The sequence below is a fragment of the Gigantopelta aegis genome, chromosome 6 (genome assembly GCF_016097555.1).
Source record: "Gigantopelta aegis isolate Gae_Host chromosome 6, Gae_host_genome, whole genome shotgun sequence".
Classification (NCBI taxonomy): Eukaryota; Metazoa; Mollusca; class Gastropoda; order Neomphalida; family Peltospiridae; genus Gigantopelta; species Gigantopelta aegis.
Window position 1 is genome coordinate 21,337,736 of NC_054704.1, and position 20,127 is coordinate 21,357,862.

General features: G+C 34.5%; 1 protein-coding gene across 1 annotated transcript in view; it reads left to right on the forward strand.

Annotated features, from left to right (window-relative positions):
- Positions 1-17,726, forward strand: part of LOC121376268 (serine/threonine-protein kinase Nek8-like) — a 21,489-nt gene extending 3,763 nt beyond the window's left edge. Inside the window, exons 4-17 of the mRNA XM_041504097.1 lie at positions 686-862; positions 2,074-2,123; positions 2,782-2,863; positions 3,433-3,641; positions 3,985-4,061; positions 6,656-6,828; positions 7,586-7,730; positions 8,278-8,354; positions 8,937-9,054; positions 9,620-9,770; positions 10,380-10,537; positions 12,658-12,816; positions 15,126-15,284; positions 16,640-17,726. Coding sequence (XP_041360031.1) covers positions 686-862; positions 2,074-2,123; positions 2,782-2,863; positions 3,433-3,641; positions 3,985-4,061; positions 6,656-6,828; positions 7,586-7,730; positions 8,278-8,354; positions 8,937-9,054; positions 9,620-9,770; positions 10,380-10,537; positions 12,658-12,816; positions 15,126-15,284; positions 16,640-16,671 — 1,767 coding nt within the window. The 3' untranslated portion in view covers positions 16,672-17,726. The remainder of the gene's footprint in view (positions 1-685; positions 863-2,073; positions 2,124-2,781; positions 2,864-3,432; positions 3,642-3,984; positions 4,062-6,655; positions 6,829-7,585; positions 7,731-8,277; positions 8,355-8,936; positions 9,055-9,619; positions 9,771-10,379; positions 10,538-12,657; positions 12,817-15,125; positions 15,285-16,639) is intronic.
- The last annotated feature ends 2,401 nt before the right edge of the window (positions 17,727-20,127 follow it).

Genomic DNA, 20,127 nt, shown 5'->3' on the forward strand with positions numbered 1-20,127 from the left:
GTAATAACTACTCGAGTATTGTCCTAGTAGATTAATCTACCACGGTCAAGCTTAGATTACCCAGAGGCAATTAAATGCATACCACAGTCACAGTTTCTTAATTAATACTCTGTGGAGGTGTCAGACTGAATGGGTACTATTATCCGTGAAGGTGTGAAAATTGCTTATCTGCTGCTGCACCTTATCACTGTTGTTTTAACATAAAAAAAATTATATAGAATTTACAGTGGTCGCTTAACACGGGCACTTTAGCGACTTGGATACCCAGTTTAGTCTGGATCCCATCCTTGTTTCCAGCACATTCGCCTGACAATACGCTTCAACAGTCAGTAGCATGTTCAGGGAAACTGTTAGTGTCAGACACGGGTGTTGTCTGATCTAGACATTCTACCAGTATCCGTGAGCCTGTCGTGTGATTTTGTGGCGCCAGTCTCTCTTCAAACTCTCAGACACTTCACACTTAATTATTATTCATCAATAGGTGTTCCTCAAGTTCTTCACCATTCATCCATGATGTATACTATTTTTTAAAAGGCGACATAGATTTCGCCTTACGGTGACTGGCACGGCGAAGTCAGGCTGGTCAGAGCGAAGTTTGGGCTCCCTTCGCCCGGTTGCGTGAGCCCTGTATGTACAACTTAATTACCATTAAGGCATTTATATTATATTTTTTTTTTATTATCAGGAAATACTGAAGTTTTTAGCCCAGATGTTACTGTCTCTTCAACATGTGCATTCAAAGCAAATCCTGCATCGAGATTTGAACTCACAAAATATTCTTCTTGACAAAAAGAAAGAGATTGTGAAGATAGGAGATTTTGGTATTTCTAAAGTTCTAAGCAGCAAGAGCAAAGCATACACAGTGAGTTGATGATGTTTTAGTTTTAAAAACAACAAGAATTGATAGAAAATAATAATGTATGTCAGAAATAATAAATAATGTATCGTGAAAAAACATGAACTGGGCTACCCCATAAACCGGTCTATTTTTGTTTGAGTTGTTTTTAAGAAATCTGCATACAATTGAACCCTGACATCAAAATACTTTGTTGAATTAAGAAAACCTTCCCAAAAACAAAGTGCACAAATGTGGAAAATATTTTTATACATAGGTAAATGTATACATTTTACACTGTGCACACTATATTAAATGGTACGTAACAAGGGCAGACCCAAAGGAGGGGACCAGTGGACCTGTCCCTCCCCCTAAAAACTTAAAGTGCCCGTTTTTGAAAAAAAAAAAAAAAAACAATTTTCATTGAGGTGCCCTTTTCAGGGAGTTCTCTATGTGCTCTTTTGCTCTTTCTCCCCTAACTAAAATGTTTCTTGGGTCCACCCCTTTGTAATATTAAATAAACCTAAATAAAACAACAGTTTTACACCGCTGTCATTGTCAAAGTCTCGTCTGCTGTGCAGATTCATTGCATAAGAGTTTTGGTGACATCATGTGACATGCGTCACTCTTGAAAACAATAGCCCGGTTTACACGAGTAGCTGAATAATGTCAACAGTAGACTATGATATGCATTTAATCTCTTCACAACAGAAAATGGCATGGATATTAATATTTTTTTGATTGATTTTGACAATAAAGTGAACAAGATAAAACATTATTTCATCAAATTGCTCATGTATGCGTGCAGAAATCATTTCCCGTTAATAGGCCGATTCACGGTTACTCGAGGATATATCAGAAAAACAAATAGCTTATATTCAGCTTTGCTATTCTCTCTTCAGTGCAGAAGAATAGCATTTGATTAAGTTCCCTATTAAATGAAAAGAGGTTGTAGAAGTATGGGACAATAATAACATACTTCTGTCAATTTATTATTTATACATAGCCATCGACCATAAAGGTCACTTTGAAAAACTATCACTAACTATTATCCACCTTATATATAAAGACTGTTGTACCATACTCCCATGTTTATTCTAAATATTGTTTAGTCAGCATTGATTTTGTTTTTATTTGTTTTTAGATATCTGCATTTTTAAACCAATCTGTTGTACATGGGGTAATAATCGGTGTTATAACTTATCTAATAGAATGATATGAAGTTTCTTGTGTTATAGGTTGTTGGCACCCCTTGTTATATCTCTCCAGAACTTTGTGAAGGAAAACCGTATCCTTTGAACCTACTAATTCAAGTATGAAAATGATAGTCAACACAATAGGACAACTATCAGTAATGCCCTTATATGCAGTTTATTAATTTCATTTCAACTTATTTTCGTGCTTATATCCAATTAAGGTTCAAGCACACTATCCTGGGCACACACCGTAGCTATCTGGGCTGTCTGTCCAGGACAGTGTGTTAGTTGTTAGTTGGTTAGTGGTTAGTGGGAGAGAAGAGGATTTAGTGACATTACACCTACCCATTGAGCCCTTAAGAACTCGCTCTGGGTTGGAGCCAGTACCGGACAGCGAACCCTGTACCTACCAGCCTATATTCCGATAGCTTAATCACTCTGCCACCAAGGCCGGTATATGCAGTTTATATGAATGTACAGACTGACTGAGGAGTCTTTCTGGGCTCAGAACCTTTTGGAACTTAATTTAGCAGAAAATGTAGTTTTATAATAGTTAATGGGTTTTCTTCTTAACACCTTCATACACTGTGGTGATAACATGTTAAAATTTTCTTTAGTGGATTTGCCTCAACTTGATCCACTGTGGACTAACACAATACACGTATGACAATGTGTTTAGATTGTGTTGTCTATTATTATAGGTACCAAAAAGTGTTTTTGTTTTCATTATTTGTTCTTAATGATACCCAGTTACAATCAGAAAAGTGATATCTGGGCACTCGGCTGTGTGTTGTATGAACTGGCCAGTCTGAAAAGAGCATTTGAGGCAGCAGTAAGTATCCTTATGCTTTTTAAATAGTTTTATAATGAGTACATGCAATTATATAAGTAATTTTAGTTTTGATATATTGTAATCAGCATTGATAAAGTTAGAGCTCGTTTGTCACTCAAACATTTTTTATTTACTAATGTTAGTAACTTCATTAACATGACAGATTAATACCACATTCTCTCTTTTACTGTCCTTATTTCTGTGAATAAAATTCACAAGTAAAAGAAATTTGTATTTGTAATTTTGTTACACAGGTGTATTTACAAAATATTAATATAACTGCCTCTTGTAGTTCTTTTTGTATAACAAAAATTAAAGATATGTGAAAGCACAGACTAATTTCTTACATACAGTGAAACTCCGCTAACCTGGACACCCTTGGGACCAAGTAAAAAGTCTGGTTTTAAGAGGTATCCGGTTTAGAGAGGTTCTCTTCTGAACTGTTATTTAAAAAGGGACCATGAAAAAAGTCTGGTTTTGAGGGGGTTCCACTTTACAGAGGGTCCAGTTTTGAGAGGTTTCATTGTAGTTAATAATTCTCTTTCTATCTTTTAATAAATTATTTTTAGAATCTTCCCGCACTGATCTTGAAGATTATGCGAGGAACGTTTGCCCCGATATCTGATCACTACAGTGAAGAGCTGCGGTCTCTCATTCTCAGCATGCTGCATCTGGACCCAAACAAAAGACCAGACATCAACCAGATCATGGCTCAACCGATCATCATCAACGCTTTGTTACATCTTCACACGGAAATGGGGAAAATTCCCTGTGTGAGGTAATTGTTTCAGACATCCTTAACAATAGTTTGGTTTGTTGTAACCCAGCCAATATTTTTGCAAAATCTGTTAGTCTTTATGGTATCTATTAAATTTTTTAAAATTAAATATTATTATTATATTATATTGAAAACAGAAAGAAAAGGAAGATGCTATAGCTAAAACAAAAGTTTAAATAGTTAGGTGAGTCGATAAGGTTAAACTTAAACAAAAAAGGTGGTGTTTAAGATAAAAATGTCGTCAGAAGAAAATTAAATGCAATGCTATGAGTTTTTCCAAGCATACTTTTGCATAAAGAGACTTATTTGAATAGAAAGTTGACGTTTTGTTTTTCACTTTCAGAATTCACCGTCCATTGTCCAGTATGGCAGGTAATGCCAGAAGCAGAGTGTATGGTCGTGGAAACATGTCATCAAGAGGTAAGAAAGGGTATAAAATCATTAAAGGAATGCTAAAGCAAAGCTTTTGGACTGGTGTGCATATTCAACGATAATATTGCTTAATATCAACAAGTATAATCGTATAGTTTATTAATAAAACGGTTAAACGTGACGGCTATTATATATAACGGGCGCAGCCATTTTGTACCATCCCAGTGAATACGCCCTCTGGCGAGCTGGTGGTTACATAATACCTAACGTGTCACGTCAGGAATTAGTCTTCGAACTGAAGAAACAAAATATTCCTGATTTTTGCGGATACATCGCAATGTTCTGTAATAATATCTATCCCAGTAACACAGCAACGTGTATATGTGGTTTATTTTTCAATACAAAATAAACCACCATTGTCAAAGTGTTGAAATAACTGTATTATATTTTGTATATAAATTAAACCACTTACTGAAATAATAGTCAAGAGTGTTTTCTTGCTTAATTGGTCTTTTCTTTTCATGGCCTGTACCTGTGGTTCTTGATTGGCAGGTGTATATTTAGACGGTCCCTAGACACTGTGTCTAGACACACTAAAAAGACGTGCCTCTTTTATTAAGATCACAGGGTATTGTGTGATGACCTCAAATCGTAATGGACTTTACCAGCTTTATTACTGTAAGTAATTCTGTAAAACCCTTGATTAAGTAGACTTTCCCATCTAAAATCACAAAACTGACCAATTACGTAGTCCCAGAGATAAGAAAATTATCACTTGGGCAGGGCGTAAAATTTGATTTTTTCAGACAAACGATATGTCGTTCGTGTGGTTTTAGTGTTTGCACGAACGATTTTCTCCAGTGGTTCAGATACAAATAAAAAGGTTAACTGGTAATGGTAATCAAATGAGAATCTAAGATGGGCGATTTTCGTAGCTTTTCTCCAAATTCTTATCATAAATACTAAATTATTATTATTATTTGGTATGCTTTGAGCTTCTGGGTCTGAACGGAAAGACCCGAAGTTCTGCGAATCCTCGATCAATCCAATCGATGCTGCAACTCAGTGTTTTATCATGTTCTAATTTCCACTTCGTTAGTTTAAAGTCCCTTATTAAACGTACTATTTTCTTCGCTGTGTATGTCATATTTTAATAAATTGATTTAGCAAGGGTTGTACTTGTTTTCATTACAATACATGTTTCAGAATTAATGCATATATTTCAACGTAACCAAACAGGTGTCAAAAAGTAAATAAATATACATAACTTCACATACGTTTTTTTCGCTTCCTATTTATTGCACGAGGTTATTGTGCGCAAGAATATTTTCTTGCTCACATTAAATGTGTGCAATAAATAGGAAGCGAAAATAACGTATGTGAGGTTCTGTATTTATTACATACCTTTAAAAAAAAAATATATATATATCAACAATGTATCTTAAACCGCTGTTCAATGCTCCTTTCATGAGCTCAATTTTAGCGTAACGTACCACCATTTTTTGAAAGTTTTTTCACTAACGGTGTCCTTTTTGCTATTGTTTACATTAGGTCCTGACATTTTACAACTCTATAACTAAATGCCGGGCTAAGGCGATGTCACGTTTAATAAATACTCATAAACCGCTTTAATTTCCATCCCGCGTATTGTTTTTCGCACGTAGCGAAATGATCAAAGGGAACGTGCGACTATGTTACTAAATGTTATTGACACTTCTAATGAAGTGCCGACTTTGTAATTGACCATGATGTCAAGTTCAAACAGATACATTGTTTTTTTCTCACACCTGCAATGCTAGGCCTGTTCTCTTATTATTTTATTCCAAAAAATAGTTATATTAGCCAAAATACGTCAGTTTACATTTTCTGACGAGCGATTATAGTTTTAGCACGCACGCTCCGTCGTTCGTGTCGATATTGGTTTTGCATAACCAACAGACGAACGACAAAATCGTTCGTGCCAAATTTTATGCCCTGCTTGGGTATCGTGAGTGGTCGTTTTTGCTTGAACGTATCCTACCAATAGGCCTAATAATATAAAAAATTTCTTTGGATTTTTTAAAAGAAAAAAATACTATAACTCCATTTTGTTATATTGATGCAAATTGAAATATATTTAGTTAAATAGTTTATTATACTATCAAGTCATTTATGTTGTTTTACAAGTCAGGTTGATGAAAGTGAAGCGCCTTGTCGTAAATTAGAGCATTTGTTTACACTGTGCATAATAGAGAAGTTGGACCTGAGCTGACGTCACTTCGCCCCAAGCTATACCACCGGACGTCACAAAAACGAAACAAAATGGCTGCCCTCAGTTAGCAGGAATAATCACGTTTTTTTATTAATTCTAAAATTACACGTTTTTTCATTTGTTAAAGTGTCAGTATGTGATGGTGGTCTGGGTATGCATCTTTCCAACACATAAGGCTCTTGTTGGAGTTAAGTTTACCTTTAAAATGACAACTGAAAGAGAGACGTACATGTATCATTATTTTGCTTCACATAGATTTTTATTTGTTTATAGTGAAATCATTTTGAAGAAAAAAGTAAAACATTTAATTTGTCTTGTATTACAAAAATACATTTTCTTGTCAAAATATACCACGACTACTATTACAAATACAGTGTTTGTTTAATTCTAGATGGTATTCCTGTGAAGCCGGTGTCCCTGAGTTCAGTGTTTTGTTGGGGAGGTATTATAAATACACCAGTCAAACTTCCCCTACCCAGCAGTGAGACACAAGTCACGCAGGTTTCGGCAGGCCGTACCCAGAAAGCAGCGGTTACTAAAACAGGCAGACTGTTTGTGTGGGAGGTCTGTGAAGTGTGAATTTATTAGGCCTACTGCAACCCCACAGTCCAAATTTTAAAACAAAATGGGGTTACAAGGTTTAAGCTAGGCTGACAAAATGGGGAGATGTCACTTCTTCCTAAAATAATTTAGGGAGAAGTGAGGTAATTTAGGGAGAAGTAGTGCAAGAATGTCCTTTTGTGTTTGTTTTCTAATCATTTAAAAACTTAATACATGTAAAACACCATATAATTTATTAATGTATAATTTCATGTAATTAAATAAATCATTATTTTATTTTTTTAAATTATAATTTAATGCATAAACTTATTAATATTAATTCCTCTGCTTTTTAATTACCATATTTAGTAATTGTCACAAATTAGTTACAAATAATGATAGAATACATTTCATGAAAAAAAACCTCAATTCTGTATAACATTGTTTTTATCAGTCTGTATACAAGTTACACAAGGGGCAGTCCAAAAAGAAGTTTACAAGGCACATATCATCATCAAAACTGAGGCTAGACTGATGAAAATTGGTGCAGACTACATTAAAAAAATAAAAAGATGAGCATAGAATAAAATGTGTATTGCTTTTGTGATAATTTGACATATATACACACCAGAATATATGTTTTGTAAACTTACTTTTGGACTGCCCCTTGTAAAACTTGTAAACAGACTGATATAAACAATGTTTATCAATGATCGTAATGCCTTGTCATGCAAAATAATATTATGTAATGAAGTACAAATGTGTTTGTTGTATTCCTTAGTCTCCAGGAGTAGGATCAGAGTCCGTGATTCCCGGTGCCGTGGAGAACTCTATGCCAGCGTTTATACCCCGGTATCTGGAGGGTCAGGCTGCGGTCACCATTCAACACGTCTCCTGTGGAGATCTTTTCACGGCTTGTCTCACCGGTAATATTGTCAGAGCAATAACAAGTGTTACTAAAAAACGCTTTTTTAAATATATCATTTAATCATTTGGAGGTTTTTTGGTATCTAAATCAGTTCATTATTAATGAAATGAAAGCCACACAAACATTATAATAAAAATAAAAAAAAATTGTGTAGTCATCTTGGATTTTCCTTTGAATGAGCATGTTAACAGGGTTGACATTTTATGTTTTTTTTCTGTGTTTTAATTAGAAGTGGTGTTGGCATTATAAAATTACTAAAACCAAATGGTAGGACCAGGTTATGATGGGAAAACATTTTTGACTGTGTAGAATATGCCGTGTGTTACAAACATCTTCACTTTTATTATTTGTGACATACTACTTTTGCTAATTTGGACTATTTCACCCAGGGTGATCTGTAAATCAAATGTGTTGAGCGTGTTGTTAAATAAAAAAAGTTCCTTCCTTCCCAGGGCGAGAACATGATAATTTTTATTGTAGTTTCCATTTAGAATAGATTTGTTTTTGTTGGTAAATAAAGTTGTACTGGTATGTTATTTTGACAGATCGTGGTATTCTGATGACCTATGGCAGTGGAGCTAGTGGGTGTCTGGGTCATGGCAACTTTAATGATGTGGGACAGGTATTTCTTTGTCTACTTCAAACTTTGATTATCTTGATTTAAGCTGACATTGGCCAATTAACCAAACATGCATTGAATTTTATTTTCATAAATACACTTCATTATCACTTTACCTAAAAACTACTTCGCAAATTGACATTTTTAGTTAGCCTTTAGCTAATCCAATGACCTCTCCTTTTCAATAGATTTCTTCAGGATTTCTTTGTTCATACCAGCTATTGCATTGTGGTTAAAATTTAAGATTTAAGATTTACTGTCCTATTTGTGAATGTACATGTAAAAGACCATTGGATGTTCTAAAATCAAGCAGTTACATTGTCCTGCTCTAGATTAATTGTGATTTTAAACTCTGAAAGTAGTTTTTACAACTTGTAAATTCCTAACCAATGTGTGGATTAATTTCCAGTGCTTTTTCTGATCCTGTTTCTTTCAATTCAGTCTCATAAAATTAGAAAAGTAAGCTTAAATACTAAGTACATGCATATAATTAGCAAAGGCATTTTGTTGAACAGACTTTCTAAAACATGTTGTTTGCCTAAATTTATGTCTGATAGGTCATTATGAGATTTATGTTCAATGCAGGCCAAGATTGTGGAAGCCTTGCTTGGTTATGAGGTGATTCTAGTATCATGTGGTACGTCACATGTCATGGCTGTAACCAATGAACATGAAGTATTTTCTTGGGGCAGAGGTGATAATGGTAAGCAGATTGTATTAAAATTAACTTTTTGTTTTATTCAAGTTTAATATTTTGAGAATATGGCTTTAGTTGTTTATCTGGTTATTTTATTCTTTGTATCTTTTTAAATAATTTGTTTAAAATTCTCAAGATCCTGGTATTTATGTTGAAACTAAGTCCTGTAACTTACAAGAACCAAATATTAGTTTTTGCCAATGTCTATAGTCTTGCTATGTATTAAAACAGTTAAAATGTTAACAGATAATAAATATTCATAAGAAACATAATGTGCAATAAAAATAAAATAGTTATGTTATATACAACAATTACATTTTAATTGATATATCAAAATCAATTAATAAATTTCTTTCTATTTTTAAATCATATCATTGTAATGTTAGAAATGTAAAAGAACATTTAAATGGATAAATGATAGTCTGGATTTTTCTGATTAAAGTTTGCCATCCTATCATAGTTAACTTTGACATGATGTCATATTTCGATATGCCAACTGTTCATCATAGTTCGATATGATATGATATAATTTTCTTGATATACACCAACAAAAACTACTTATATTGATCAGGGAGGCTTGGTCTTGGAAACCAAGAATCATTTTCGTCACCTCAGCCAGTGCCAATACCAAATAACCTGCGACCCAGCTCAGTGCACTGTGGTGTGGACTGCTCAATGATTCTAACACTGGACAACAAGCTGATGTGCTGTGGAAGTAATAGGTATTATTATGGGCTCTTTCAGAACTTATCATGTGAGAGCGGGCAGGGGGCGATAAAATAAAATTAGATTTAAACCAAGTATGCAACAGCAAAAATATTTAGAAGACCCACCAGGCATAAAATAATAATTACGGTGCCCCTCACTGCCCCACTCCCCATGATCAATTCTGAGAAAGTCGTAAATAATTCTCAGTTAAATACATACATAATCTAATAGTTTGTCACATAGTTTAATTTGTTAAATGGTCTATAAAATCTGTTAAATCCAATAATTCCTAGTAGTAGATGTTTATAGTACATGCCAAAGGTGACCACTAAATACTCTCCGAAGTTGTCAGACCAAGGCCACAGAAAACAAGAAGTTGATGTGGTAATAGAGACAAGGATTAGGATGTGGAAATGGACAGGTACCAGGAACTGCTAGATTGGGAAGAAGTGAAATGGAGTGATATATATATAATCTGTTACATCCTGTAAATAAAATTTACAATCTAAGATTTTTGTTTAAAATATTTGCTTTGCTGTTACACCAGTTGACCCACAACTTTTGTAGTAGATCAATCAATAGATGTTTTTTCTTTCACAGTAAAGGTAATTTTCTTTTGACAGATATAACAAGCTTGTTCTGGATGAACTTGCACCAGACGGGTCTTGTACCAAATTGGTGGAGGAAGCTTGCATCCTCACTCTGATGTCCTCGGTACCCACCGGAGCTGCACTGGTTAAAGATGTTGCTATTGGAACATCACACTCGGCCATTGTTACAGGTAAAAATAAAACTCTGTGGATTCTCAGAATTCACTGGTCTTTACATGTTAATGATAAACAGAACATCACACTCAGTCATTGTAACTGGTCCTCACTTGTTAATGATAAACAGAATATCACACTCGGTCATTGTAACTGGTCCTCACTTGTTAATGATTAACAGAACATCACACTCAGTCATTGTAACTGGTCCTCACTTGTTAATGATAAAGAGAACATCACACTCAGTCATTGTAACTGGTCCTCACTTGTTAATGATAAACAGAACATCACACTCGGTCATTGTAACTGGTCCTCACTTGTTAATGATAAACAGAACATCACACTCGGTCATTGTAACTGGTCCTCACTTGTTAATGATTAACAGAACATCACACTCAGTCATTGTAACTGGTCCTCACTTGTTAATGATAAAGAGAACATCACACTCGGTCATTGTAACTGGTCCTCACTTGTTAATGATAAACAGAATATCACACTCGGTCATTGTAACTGGTCCTCACTTGTTAATGATTAACAGAACATCACACTCGGTCAATGTAACTGGTCCTCACTTGTTAATGATAAAGAGAACATCACACTCGGTCAATGTAACTGGTCCTCACTTGTTAATGATAAAGAGAACATCACACTCGGCCATTGTAACTGGTCCACACTTGTTAATGATAAAGAGAACATCACACTCAGTCATTGTAACTGGTCCTCAATTGTTAATGATAAACAGAATATCACACTCAGTCATTGTAACTGGTCCACACTTGTTAATGATAAACAGAACATCACACTCAGTCATTGTAACTGGTCCACACTTGTTAATGATAAACAGAACATCACACTCAGTCATTGTAACTGGTCCACACTTGTTAATGATAAACAGAACATCACACTCGGCCATTGTAACTGGTCCACACTTGTTAATGATAAAGAGAACATCACACTCAGTCATTGTAACTGGTCCTCACTTGTTAATGATAAAGAGAACATCACACTCAGTCATTGTAACTGGTCCTCACTTGTTAATGATAAACAGAACATCACAGTCGGTCATTGTAACTGGTCCTCACTTGTTAATGATTAACAGAACATCACAGTCGGTCATTGTAACTGGTCCTCACTTGTTAATGATAAACAGAACATCACACTCGGTCATTGTAACTGGTCCTCACTTGTTAATGATTAACAGAACATCACACTCGGTCATTGTAACTGGTCCTCACTTGTTAATGATAAACAGAACATCACACTCGGTCATTGTAACTGTTCCTCACTTGTTAATGATAAACAGAACATCACACTCGGCCATTGTAACTGGTCCACACTTGTTAATGATAAACAGAACATCACACTCGGCCATTGTAACTGGTCCACTCTTGTTAATGATAAACAGAACATCACACTCGGCCATTGTAACTGGTCCACTCTTGTTAATGATAAACAGAACATCACACTCGGCCATTGTAACTGGTCCACTCTTGTTAATGATAAACAGAACATCACACTCAGTCATTGTAACTGGTCCACTCTTGTTAATGATAAACAGAACATCACACTCTGCCATTGTAACTGGTCCACACTTGTTAATGATAAACAGAACATCAGACTCTGCCATTGTAACTGGTCCACTCTTGTTAATGATAAACAGAACATCATACTCGGCCATTGTAATTGGTTGTCACTTATTAATGATGAACAGAACATTGCACTTTGCATTAATTGTTACAGAAAATAATAAAATCATATCTAAACTACCTTAACGACAATTTAAAATATTCTATATAATTATGTGTGACACGGACAGTGTGACCTGCACCATATGCATGAGAAAGGCAAGTTTCTATTACCAGAGATGACATCACATTCTTTGGGAGTCCTTGGTGTCCTAGGGTGCCTTATTGGATGAATGATTAAACATTCTAAATACTTTTGTTGTTGGTTAAAACCCTTATAAAACATTTGCAAATCTTGAGGCAATGCTATAATTTAGTCACTGACAAGTATCTGATTTTCGGCACTCTCTTGAGCTTAACTTTAATGCTGGCACAAAACATGTTAGAGAAATTAAAAGCATACATTTGAAGTTGAGTTTTTATGTGCTCACAAATGACATACTTGTTTACAGTCGAGGGTCAGTGTTACACTTGTGGCTCGAACCAGTTTGGTCAGCTCGGTCATGACACGGAGAATCCCAGCAGACAGCCTCATCAGGTGAAAGCACTGCAGCCATACAAGATCACAAAGGTTGCCTGTGGCGACACCTACACAGTAGCAGCTTCAGAAGGTTTGTGCTCAAGTCATACCTAATCATTTAGGTGTCTTCATTATGTGTTATGCGTCTACAATTTTCTAGTTTCCATATACTGTGAAAAACAAATTGTGGCTTAAACTTTTGTGGTTTTGGTTAAGTTTATGAATCAAAAAGGTAGAATTATAAATTTATATTATTGTAATAAATGTTCATTGTGTTTTTAAATTCATAGACCGTACTAGTCAGAAAAATTAGACCATGAAGAAAATTGATTGCAGTAGCAGCAAATGCCTTGAAATTCTCAACTTTGTCTGTACTAGACTTTAGCAGTCTCCAAAGTTTAACTTGTTGAACATTTTTTTCAGTATTGATTCAATAATTAGCTTAATGTCTCTAATAAACCTACTAATTAACTTAACTTGAATTTTGTCTCTCTAATTCACTAATTAATTCAACAGACTGAGTCTACCACCCTCATCACCAATGTTAAACTGTTCTTTAATTACTAAGAACTGAATTCTTTAATTTACCTAGTAAAAGGCAATGACTTGTATAATAGCTCATTGTAAAGTATTACAAACAGTATTTTATTTAGCTTATTAAAAATATCAGTGCATTGCAGTGAATACCAGGATTTGCAGGCATCCTTGAAAACCCTGGAAAGTGTTTTAAAGGAAACATGCCATGTGGCCTATATTTGGCACCAACCATGTAAAATAAAAATTTTTTTTAATTAATTACTTAAAATTGCACAGATACCCAGATACAAGCTCTTAGCGGAAATTGCCGATCTTTAATGAGCAGGTAGATCACGTGGTCCGTGACGTCAGTCACGCGTCGCTTGATCTAAAGCCTTACACTTAAGCATTAGTCGGTACCACTCACAAAGAATCTAAGACTTGCAGAGCTTACCCAAAAAAATGAGTGTTCATTCGCAAAACGTTTTCCAGTATCAATTTGAGCCATTGGTAAATGAAGAAAGACACATATTTACTTACAACAGTGATACTGGAGAACAAACGGATAGTGAGCCGGAGGGTGGAGAAACCAATGGTGCCAGACCAGACCGGTCGACCTATTTACAGCCCAGAGCCCGAAAGTAACTCGGAGACAAAAACTGAAGCTGGATGTTAATGCCGATGTGTATACTGTTCATATTTAGCACAAAGATACACCTGGGTATGATGTATTTAAATATGTAAAAAAAAAAATCTTTTTGTTTTGTTTTGAAAATCGCATTTTTCACGTTCAGGCTGTTCATAACGAAATCTGTATTCACTGTCCGAAGAAGGAAACGTCAAAAGAAAACATCTCAGTACGATGTATTTAAATATGTAACGAAAAAGGAGGGTACAAAACAAAACATTTTTTTTTTTTTTTACATATTTAAATACATAATGCTTAGATGTATGTTTGTGTCAGATGTGAACAATGTACACCTCGGCATTAACATATGGGTTCTGTTTTGGTCTTCAGGTTACTTTCAGGCTTCGTTCGGCGAGGAACGCTTTCGTGACGTACTCCGCCCAAAGATGAAAAACGTTATTAAAAATTATTTTTGTTTTCTACTGAGGTGTTTCCTCATGCCAAGTCCCATGTTTGTATATGCCATATTTAATGACTTAATTTAAGTTTCCTTCTTCGGACGATGAATACAGATTTCGTTATGTACAGCCCGAATGTGAAAAATACGTGTTTTTTTTTTTTTTTTTTTTTCATACTTGTTTTTTTTTTTTACATATTTAAATACATCATACCGAGGTGCATCTTTGTGTTAAATATGAACAGTATACACATCGGCATTAACATCTGGGTTCTGTTTTTGTCTTTGGGTTACTTTCGGGCTCCGGGCTGTAAATAGGTCGACCGATTGGTGTCCAAACTTTTCTTTTGCAATAAAATACCCATGCCTTTCTTTGGATACAATTCTTTGAAAAACCGTAAAAAGATAATCCCGATCCATTAAACTGTTTATTTTTACACCCAAAGGCTGTGCAGTACGGCATTGTTGGACTCTGAAAAGATCCATATATATAAACAGTTAAAAACAATGGAAGGGTACAGCGTGACTGAAGTCACTTCTGGGGGTTTTCCGAAAGCTCACCGATAAATATGCATAAACCATACTTTGATACCGATTGGTGTAATTTCTACGTTTTAAGACAATTACACGTATTTTATTGTTATATACTTATTTGTATATTATTTGTATATTATTTTGGTTTTAAAATGAGCTTTAATATGGTCTCGTGACAAGTTTCCTTTAAGATAGTTTTTCTCTGGAATGTTATTAATGTAATGAGATGTTGTACAAATATTCATTCTATTTTTATATACAATAGATGGAGAGATATTTTCTTGGGGCAAGAGTGCAAGGGGTCGGTTAGGCAGATCTGACGAGGACTCGGCAATCCCAAAACAAGTGCAGATCCCTGCCGATGACCAGTTTAGTATTGTGTCCATATCTTGCAGTCATGGAAACACTCTGATAGCAACAAAACGTAAGTAAACTCCTTAAATTTTGGATTCATTATCAAATGTGTGTAACAAAATATAACAACCAAGGAAGACGGAACTGTGTTAACACAAAACAGTATTTTTCATTTGTTTTTTTTTTTTTTTTTATCCCAGTGCCCCCTTTCCTTTCTCGCCTTTGAATTCCATCTCATTTCTTCCCGATCTGGCAACTCCTCCTATCTTTCAACTTCTTTCGCTGTCCACCTCCACATCCCAGTCCCTGTCTCTCCAACCGTGACAGGTGTTTGTCTCTTGTGGCTATCTGTGTCACACACCTGTTCCCCATCAGCTTTTAGCTGTGGGCTTAGTCTGACCACTTTGGGGAGTGTTCAGTAGTTACTTCTGGCATTGTTAAGAGGCACTTGTAACACAAAACAGTATTGATTGCTATTATTGTAAGTAACTGCAATAACTACATTTATCATATAATATCTTACATTTTCAGTGCAATCAAAGTATGTGATATTTTTCAGATCACATACTTTAAGAATTTGATAACGTTGCTAATTAGATGTAAATTAGTTGAGGTCTCGGCCCTAGGTTTATTGACATTTTAAGCAAACGTACTTGGGTGACACTCCATGATTGACGTATGCATTCATAGTCATCAAATAAAAACATTTCAATGGCAATTTGACACTGAAAGCTGTCCAGCGTTCAGAAAACAAAAAAGCTAGGCATAACTTTATTTTGATGTAAGGACATCCAAAATGACATCAATCGAATTTGACGTCATTTCCATTCAAAAATACACCGCGCCTCATATTCTTACATCATTTGAATATCTAGTAATGGCGGACTGGAATTAAAGTAGCGTGTACAGTTTACAAAAACATGTTGTATTAAGCTTGAGCTTATATGATAAAGAGATTATTACCCTGGTGTATTTCGGTATCGTCAGTATCATATATTAGGAATAAAAATAATGTATTATGCTCGCCAGAGGCTCGCATAATACAGTTTTTATTCCTAATATACGATATTGACGATACTGAAAAACGCTCTGGTAATAACCTCTATGTATCTGTTATATTGACATAAATATATTTACTAATGCTTTATAATAAACCACATTAAAAAGTCAGCCACACTCATGTGCCCACTTTTATTAATGTCACCTGCCTTTAGAGATCATATTGTTTTATTATTTGTAATTACAGTTGATCTCAAGAAGAAATAATTTTGGTATGCAATGGATTCTGATTCTTCTTCCTGTTTTCTTAAATGTTTATATATTATATAGTTCAAGTTATTTATATTAAAGAGGTAAAAGATTTTTTTTTTTTTTGTTCTTACCGCAATATAATGTCAAATTTCTTTAAAAAAAAATATTTTTCAGCATTACATGGAACTGGAAATTCTTTGGATTGATGCAAGTAGCTGAGAGGCTGATAGTACAAACAGAATGCTTCTTTCAGCAAATGGCTTCAATGACATTTTATTACGGATTTATTTCTAGCCATTAAAGTAATAAAATTGAATATGTTTTGTCCTGGCAGAACATTTGTTATGTGATAAAACTGTATAAAGTATTGTCAACAAATATTATTATCCATGCATTGTGGGTAAAACTGAATATGCTGTATTCATGACAAAAATGTTATTATCTCGTAAAAACTGAATATACAGTATTCTGAAGAGGTTATCTTCATGATCATGTGTCAGACAAAGCCAGTTCACACTTGATCAGTATTCACAGTGTTATTACTTGGCAAACATGAATATAGTCTATTCTCAGGAGTATATTATTGTCAGGTATTCATAACAGAATATTTGGTAAATAGTAACCATACATGTATTTTCAATAAAGACTTGGCTGCTCTTAAAAGGAGGCCAAGTATACCAAACAATTGATGGGTTTGTGCAATAATGACAAAGCGATGACATGTTTAGATGGTACATATTATTGTACCAGGAACCATGCATATGAAATATCTTTTAATACAGACTTAAGTTCATCTTATTTGTTTCACATTGCCATGATATAATATTCCAAAATTTATAGAAACCAAAGTCCAGACAAGTGTGAATGTTTTTTCTGCACATACGTTTTATGCCATTCAATGTCCACAATTAATGCTTATTAGTGCCCTACTGGTACAACTGGAGGGGATATAGGTTTGTCAGTCCGTCCGTCCATCTTTCCCACATAGTTTTCTGGGTTGGGTTGTTTTTAGAATGCCATGAGATATTGAACTGAAATTTTGTGTATAGCTTTATTATGTACTGTTACAGATTAAGTTTGACCTTCATGGCGATTTACCCACTTTTTGACGGAGTTATTACCCTTTAACTTATGAGATGAAAATTTGTTTTCAGGGCTTTTATTTTTGGCAGTGCCTCAAGATATTGAGCTGAAATTTTGTGTACATAGCTTTATCATGTTCTGTTATGGCCCTTGAATTTAGTGTTCATGGCTTTATCATGTTCTGTTATGGCCCTTGAATTTAGTGTACATGGCTTTATCATGTTCTGTTATGGCCCTTGAATTTAGTGTACATAGCTTTATCATGTTCTGTTATGGCCCTTGAATTTAGTGTACATGGCTTTATCATGTTCTGTTATGGCCCTTGAATTTAGTGTACATAGCTTTATCATGTTGTTATGGCCCTTGAATTTAGTGTACATGGCTTTATCATGTTCTGTTATGGCCCTTGAATTTAGTGTACATGGCTTTATCATGTTCTGTTATGGCCCTTGAATTTAGTGTACATAGCGTTATCGTGTTCTGTTATGGCCCTTGAATTTAGTGTACATAGCTTTATCTTGTTCTGTTATGGCCCTTGAATTTAGGAGATAAGAAAAAAAATTGGGGCCTGATTGAAGACATGTATTGCTTTAGTAGTAGACTCAAAATGCTCGTTTTATTTAGTTGATATATTTACACATTTTTACAATAACATTTTATTTCTATGTATTTTACATACAGTACTGTTTATACGCAGTTTTAGAACTAGCAAGAGTTGATTGCAAATTTATTACATTTGAGGATGTATTTACCTTTTCCACCCAACTGTTATGTAAAATAATATACCGGTAGTAAAATTTGATTGGACAGCAATTTCATTTATTGACAAGATGTGCAATATATTGCCTCATTTCTTTTTTACAAATAATTTTGTGACTAATAAGCAACGAAAGCATGCAAATTTCAAATCTTTGTATTTGGGCGTGTGATTTTAGAGGGTTCTTTCTTGTGTGAATGTTAAGATTTAGTGACATTATACATAAAGGAATAATCAAGACTTGTGACGATGAAATGTGCTCATTATCCGTCCAATAAATTATACCTTTTTTAAAAACATTGTTAACATTGTTTATTTCGTGCCTTCATTTATATTTCTAATATTTAGCTGTGTACTGTTGTTTATATTTGAGGGAGGCTAGTACATCCTTTAGTCTGTTATTATTGTGTAACTTATGTTATTCAACAATGGTACGAGAATTTACAAAACTCATCAGAATCATTTATATTATATGCAAGGCCTTTTTAACAAATTCCAATCATTCTGATCGCTTCTCCCCTTTTCATCTGTACTGCTGACAACCTTTGTACGTACCCGATGCTGCACTTAGCAAGGATCTTGTTTGTGCTCAGGTCCAGTTGACTATCGGACACATGTCATGCTAAATGTTCAAAGATGAATTCCATAATACAACCGTAATGGAGGCCATGTATATGGTTATCTACACAGTTGTCTTATTTTTGGGTAAAGTCCAGTGTACGGTCACCACACCCCATCTAAAGTTTCCCATACCCAGCACTTATACATATAACATCATTCACAAAGTTTTTTTAATGTTAGCATTCTTAAAGTTGTAGATCCTAGTTTCAACCTGTGAAAATGGACACCAAGTATGATTAATTTTCAAACCTATAACACACTTAGATAAACTTACAATAGGGTGAAAGAAGAGTCTGTGATGTTGAAACTGGGAAATACCCTTAAAGAATAAACTAGAGGTAATCTCCATAACCGTTACTTCTCAGAGGTATGTGCTTTTTAAAAAATATGTAAAATGCATTTAGTGGTAATAAAACATCATGAAGACCAGAAACACTGCAGATGTACGAAATGGATGACCTAAACAATTAATTAAAATTAAAGTAATGTTCGAGTTCAGTTACCAAAAATGGCTCTTATAGTAGAATGACGCCAATGTTAAAAACTAGTCTGTCACGTCAAGATAAATAAGTTCAAAGCCACTGACCAGTTGTCTCCCATTACACCATTATGTGCAGACATATCTGGATCTATGTCATTTTGGGGGGGTTTTCTCAACAACAATACATTTAATGCTTGTTTGCACCATGCAAATCTACAACTGTTATCACTTATAATTTAGAAACATCCAGCAAATTTATAATGTTTTAACCAATACAAGAATGTTACAGCTTCCATGGTTGCTTGTTCAGTAGTAGCTTATTTGGCGGCAGTGGGTTTACTCCATCATCTGCAGACCAAGTCTGGAAATAACCGAGTTAGGTACCAAATAGCCACAGATTAAACGAGTTGACGTGCCTTTAGAGAAATATTCCTTTTCTTTCCTACTTCCGTGGATCAGCATAAAAAAATAAAACAAACACTGCTTTCATTTTTCAATATATTTGATGTTTAAAGATGTAAAATAACTTTAAAAGCAAATAAAAACTTAACAATTCACATTCCATTGAAAACAAATCACTGGTTGGAAGTTCAATTAAAACATGGTATTGATGTATGTTACACATACATGTAATTTATTTTCACCTAGAAATGACCAGAATGTTTAGAGATATTGATTGCGTATATTATAATATATAATGATGAAACACAATTGATTTAA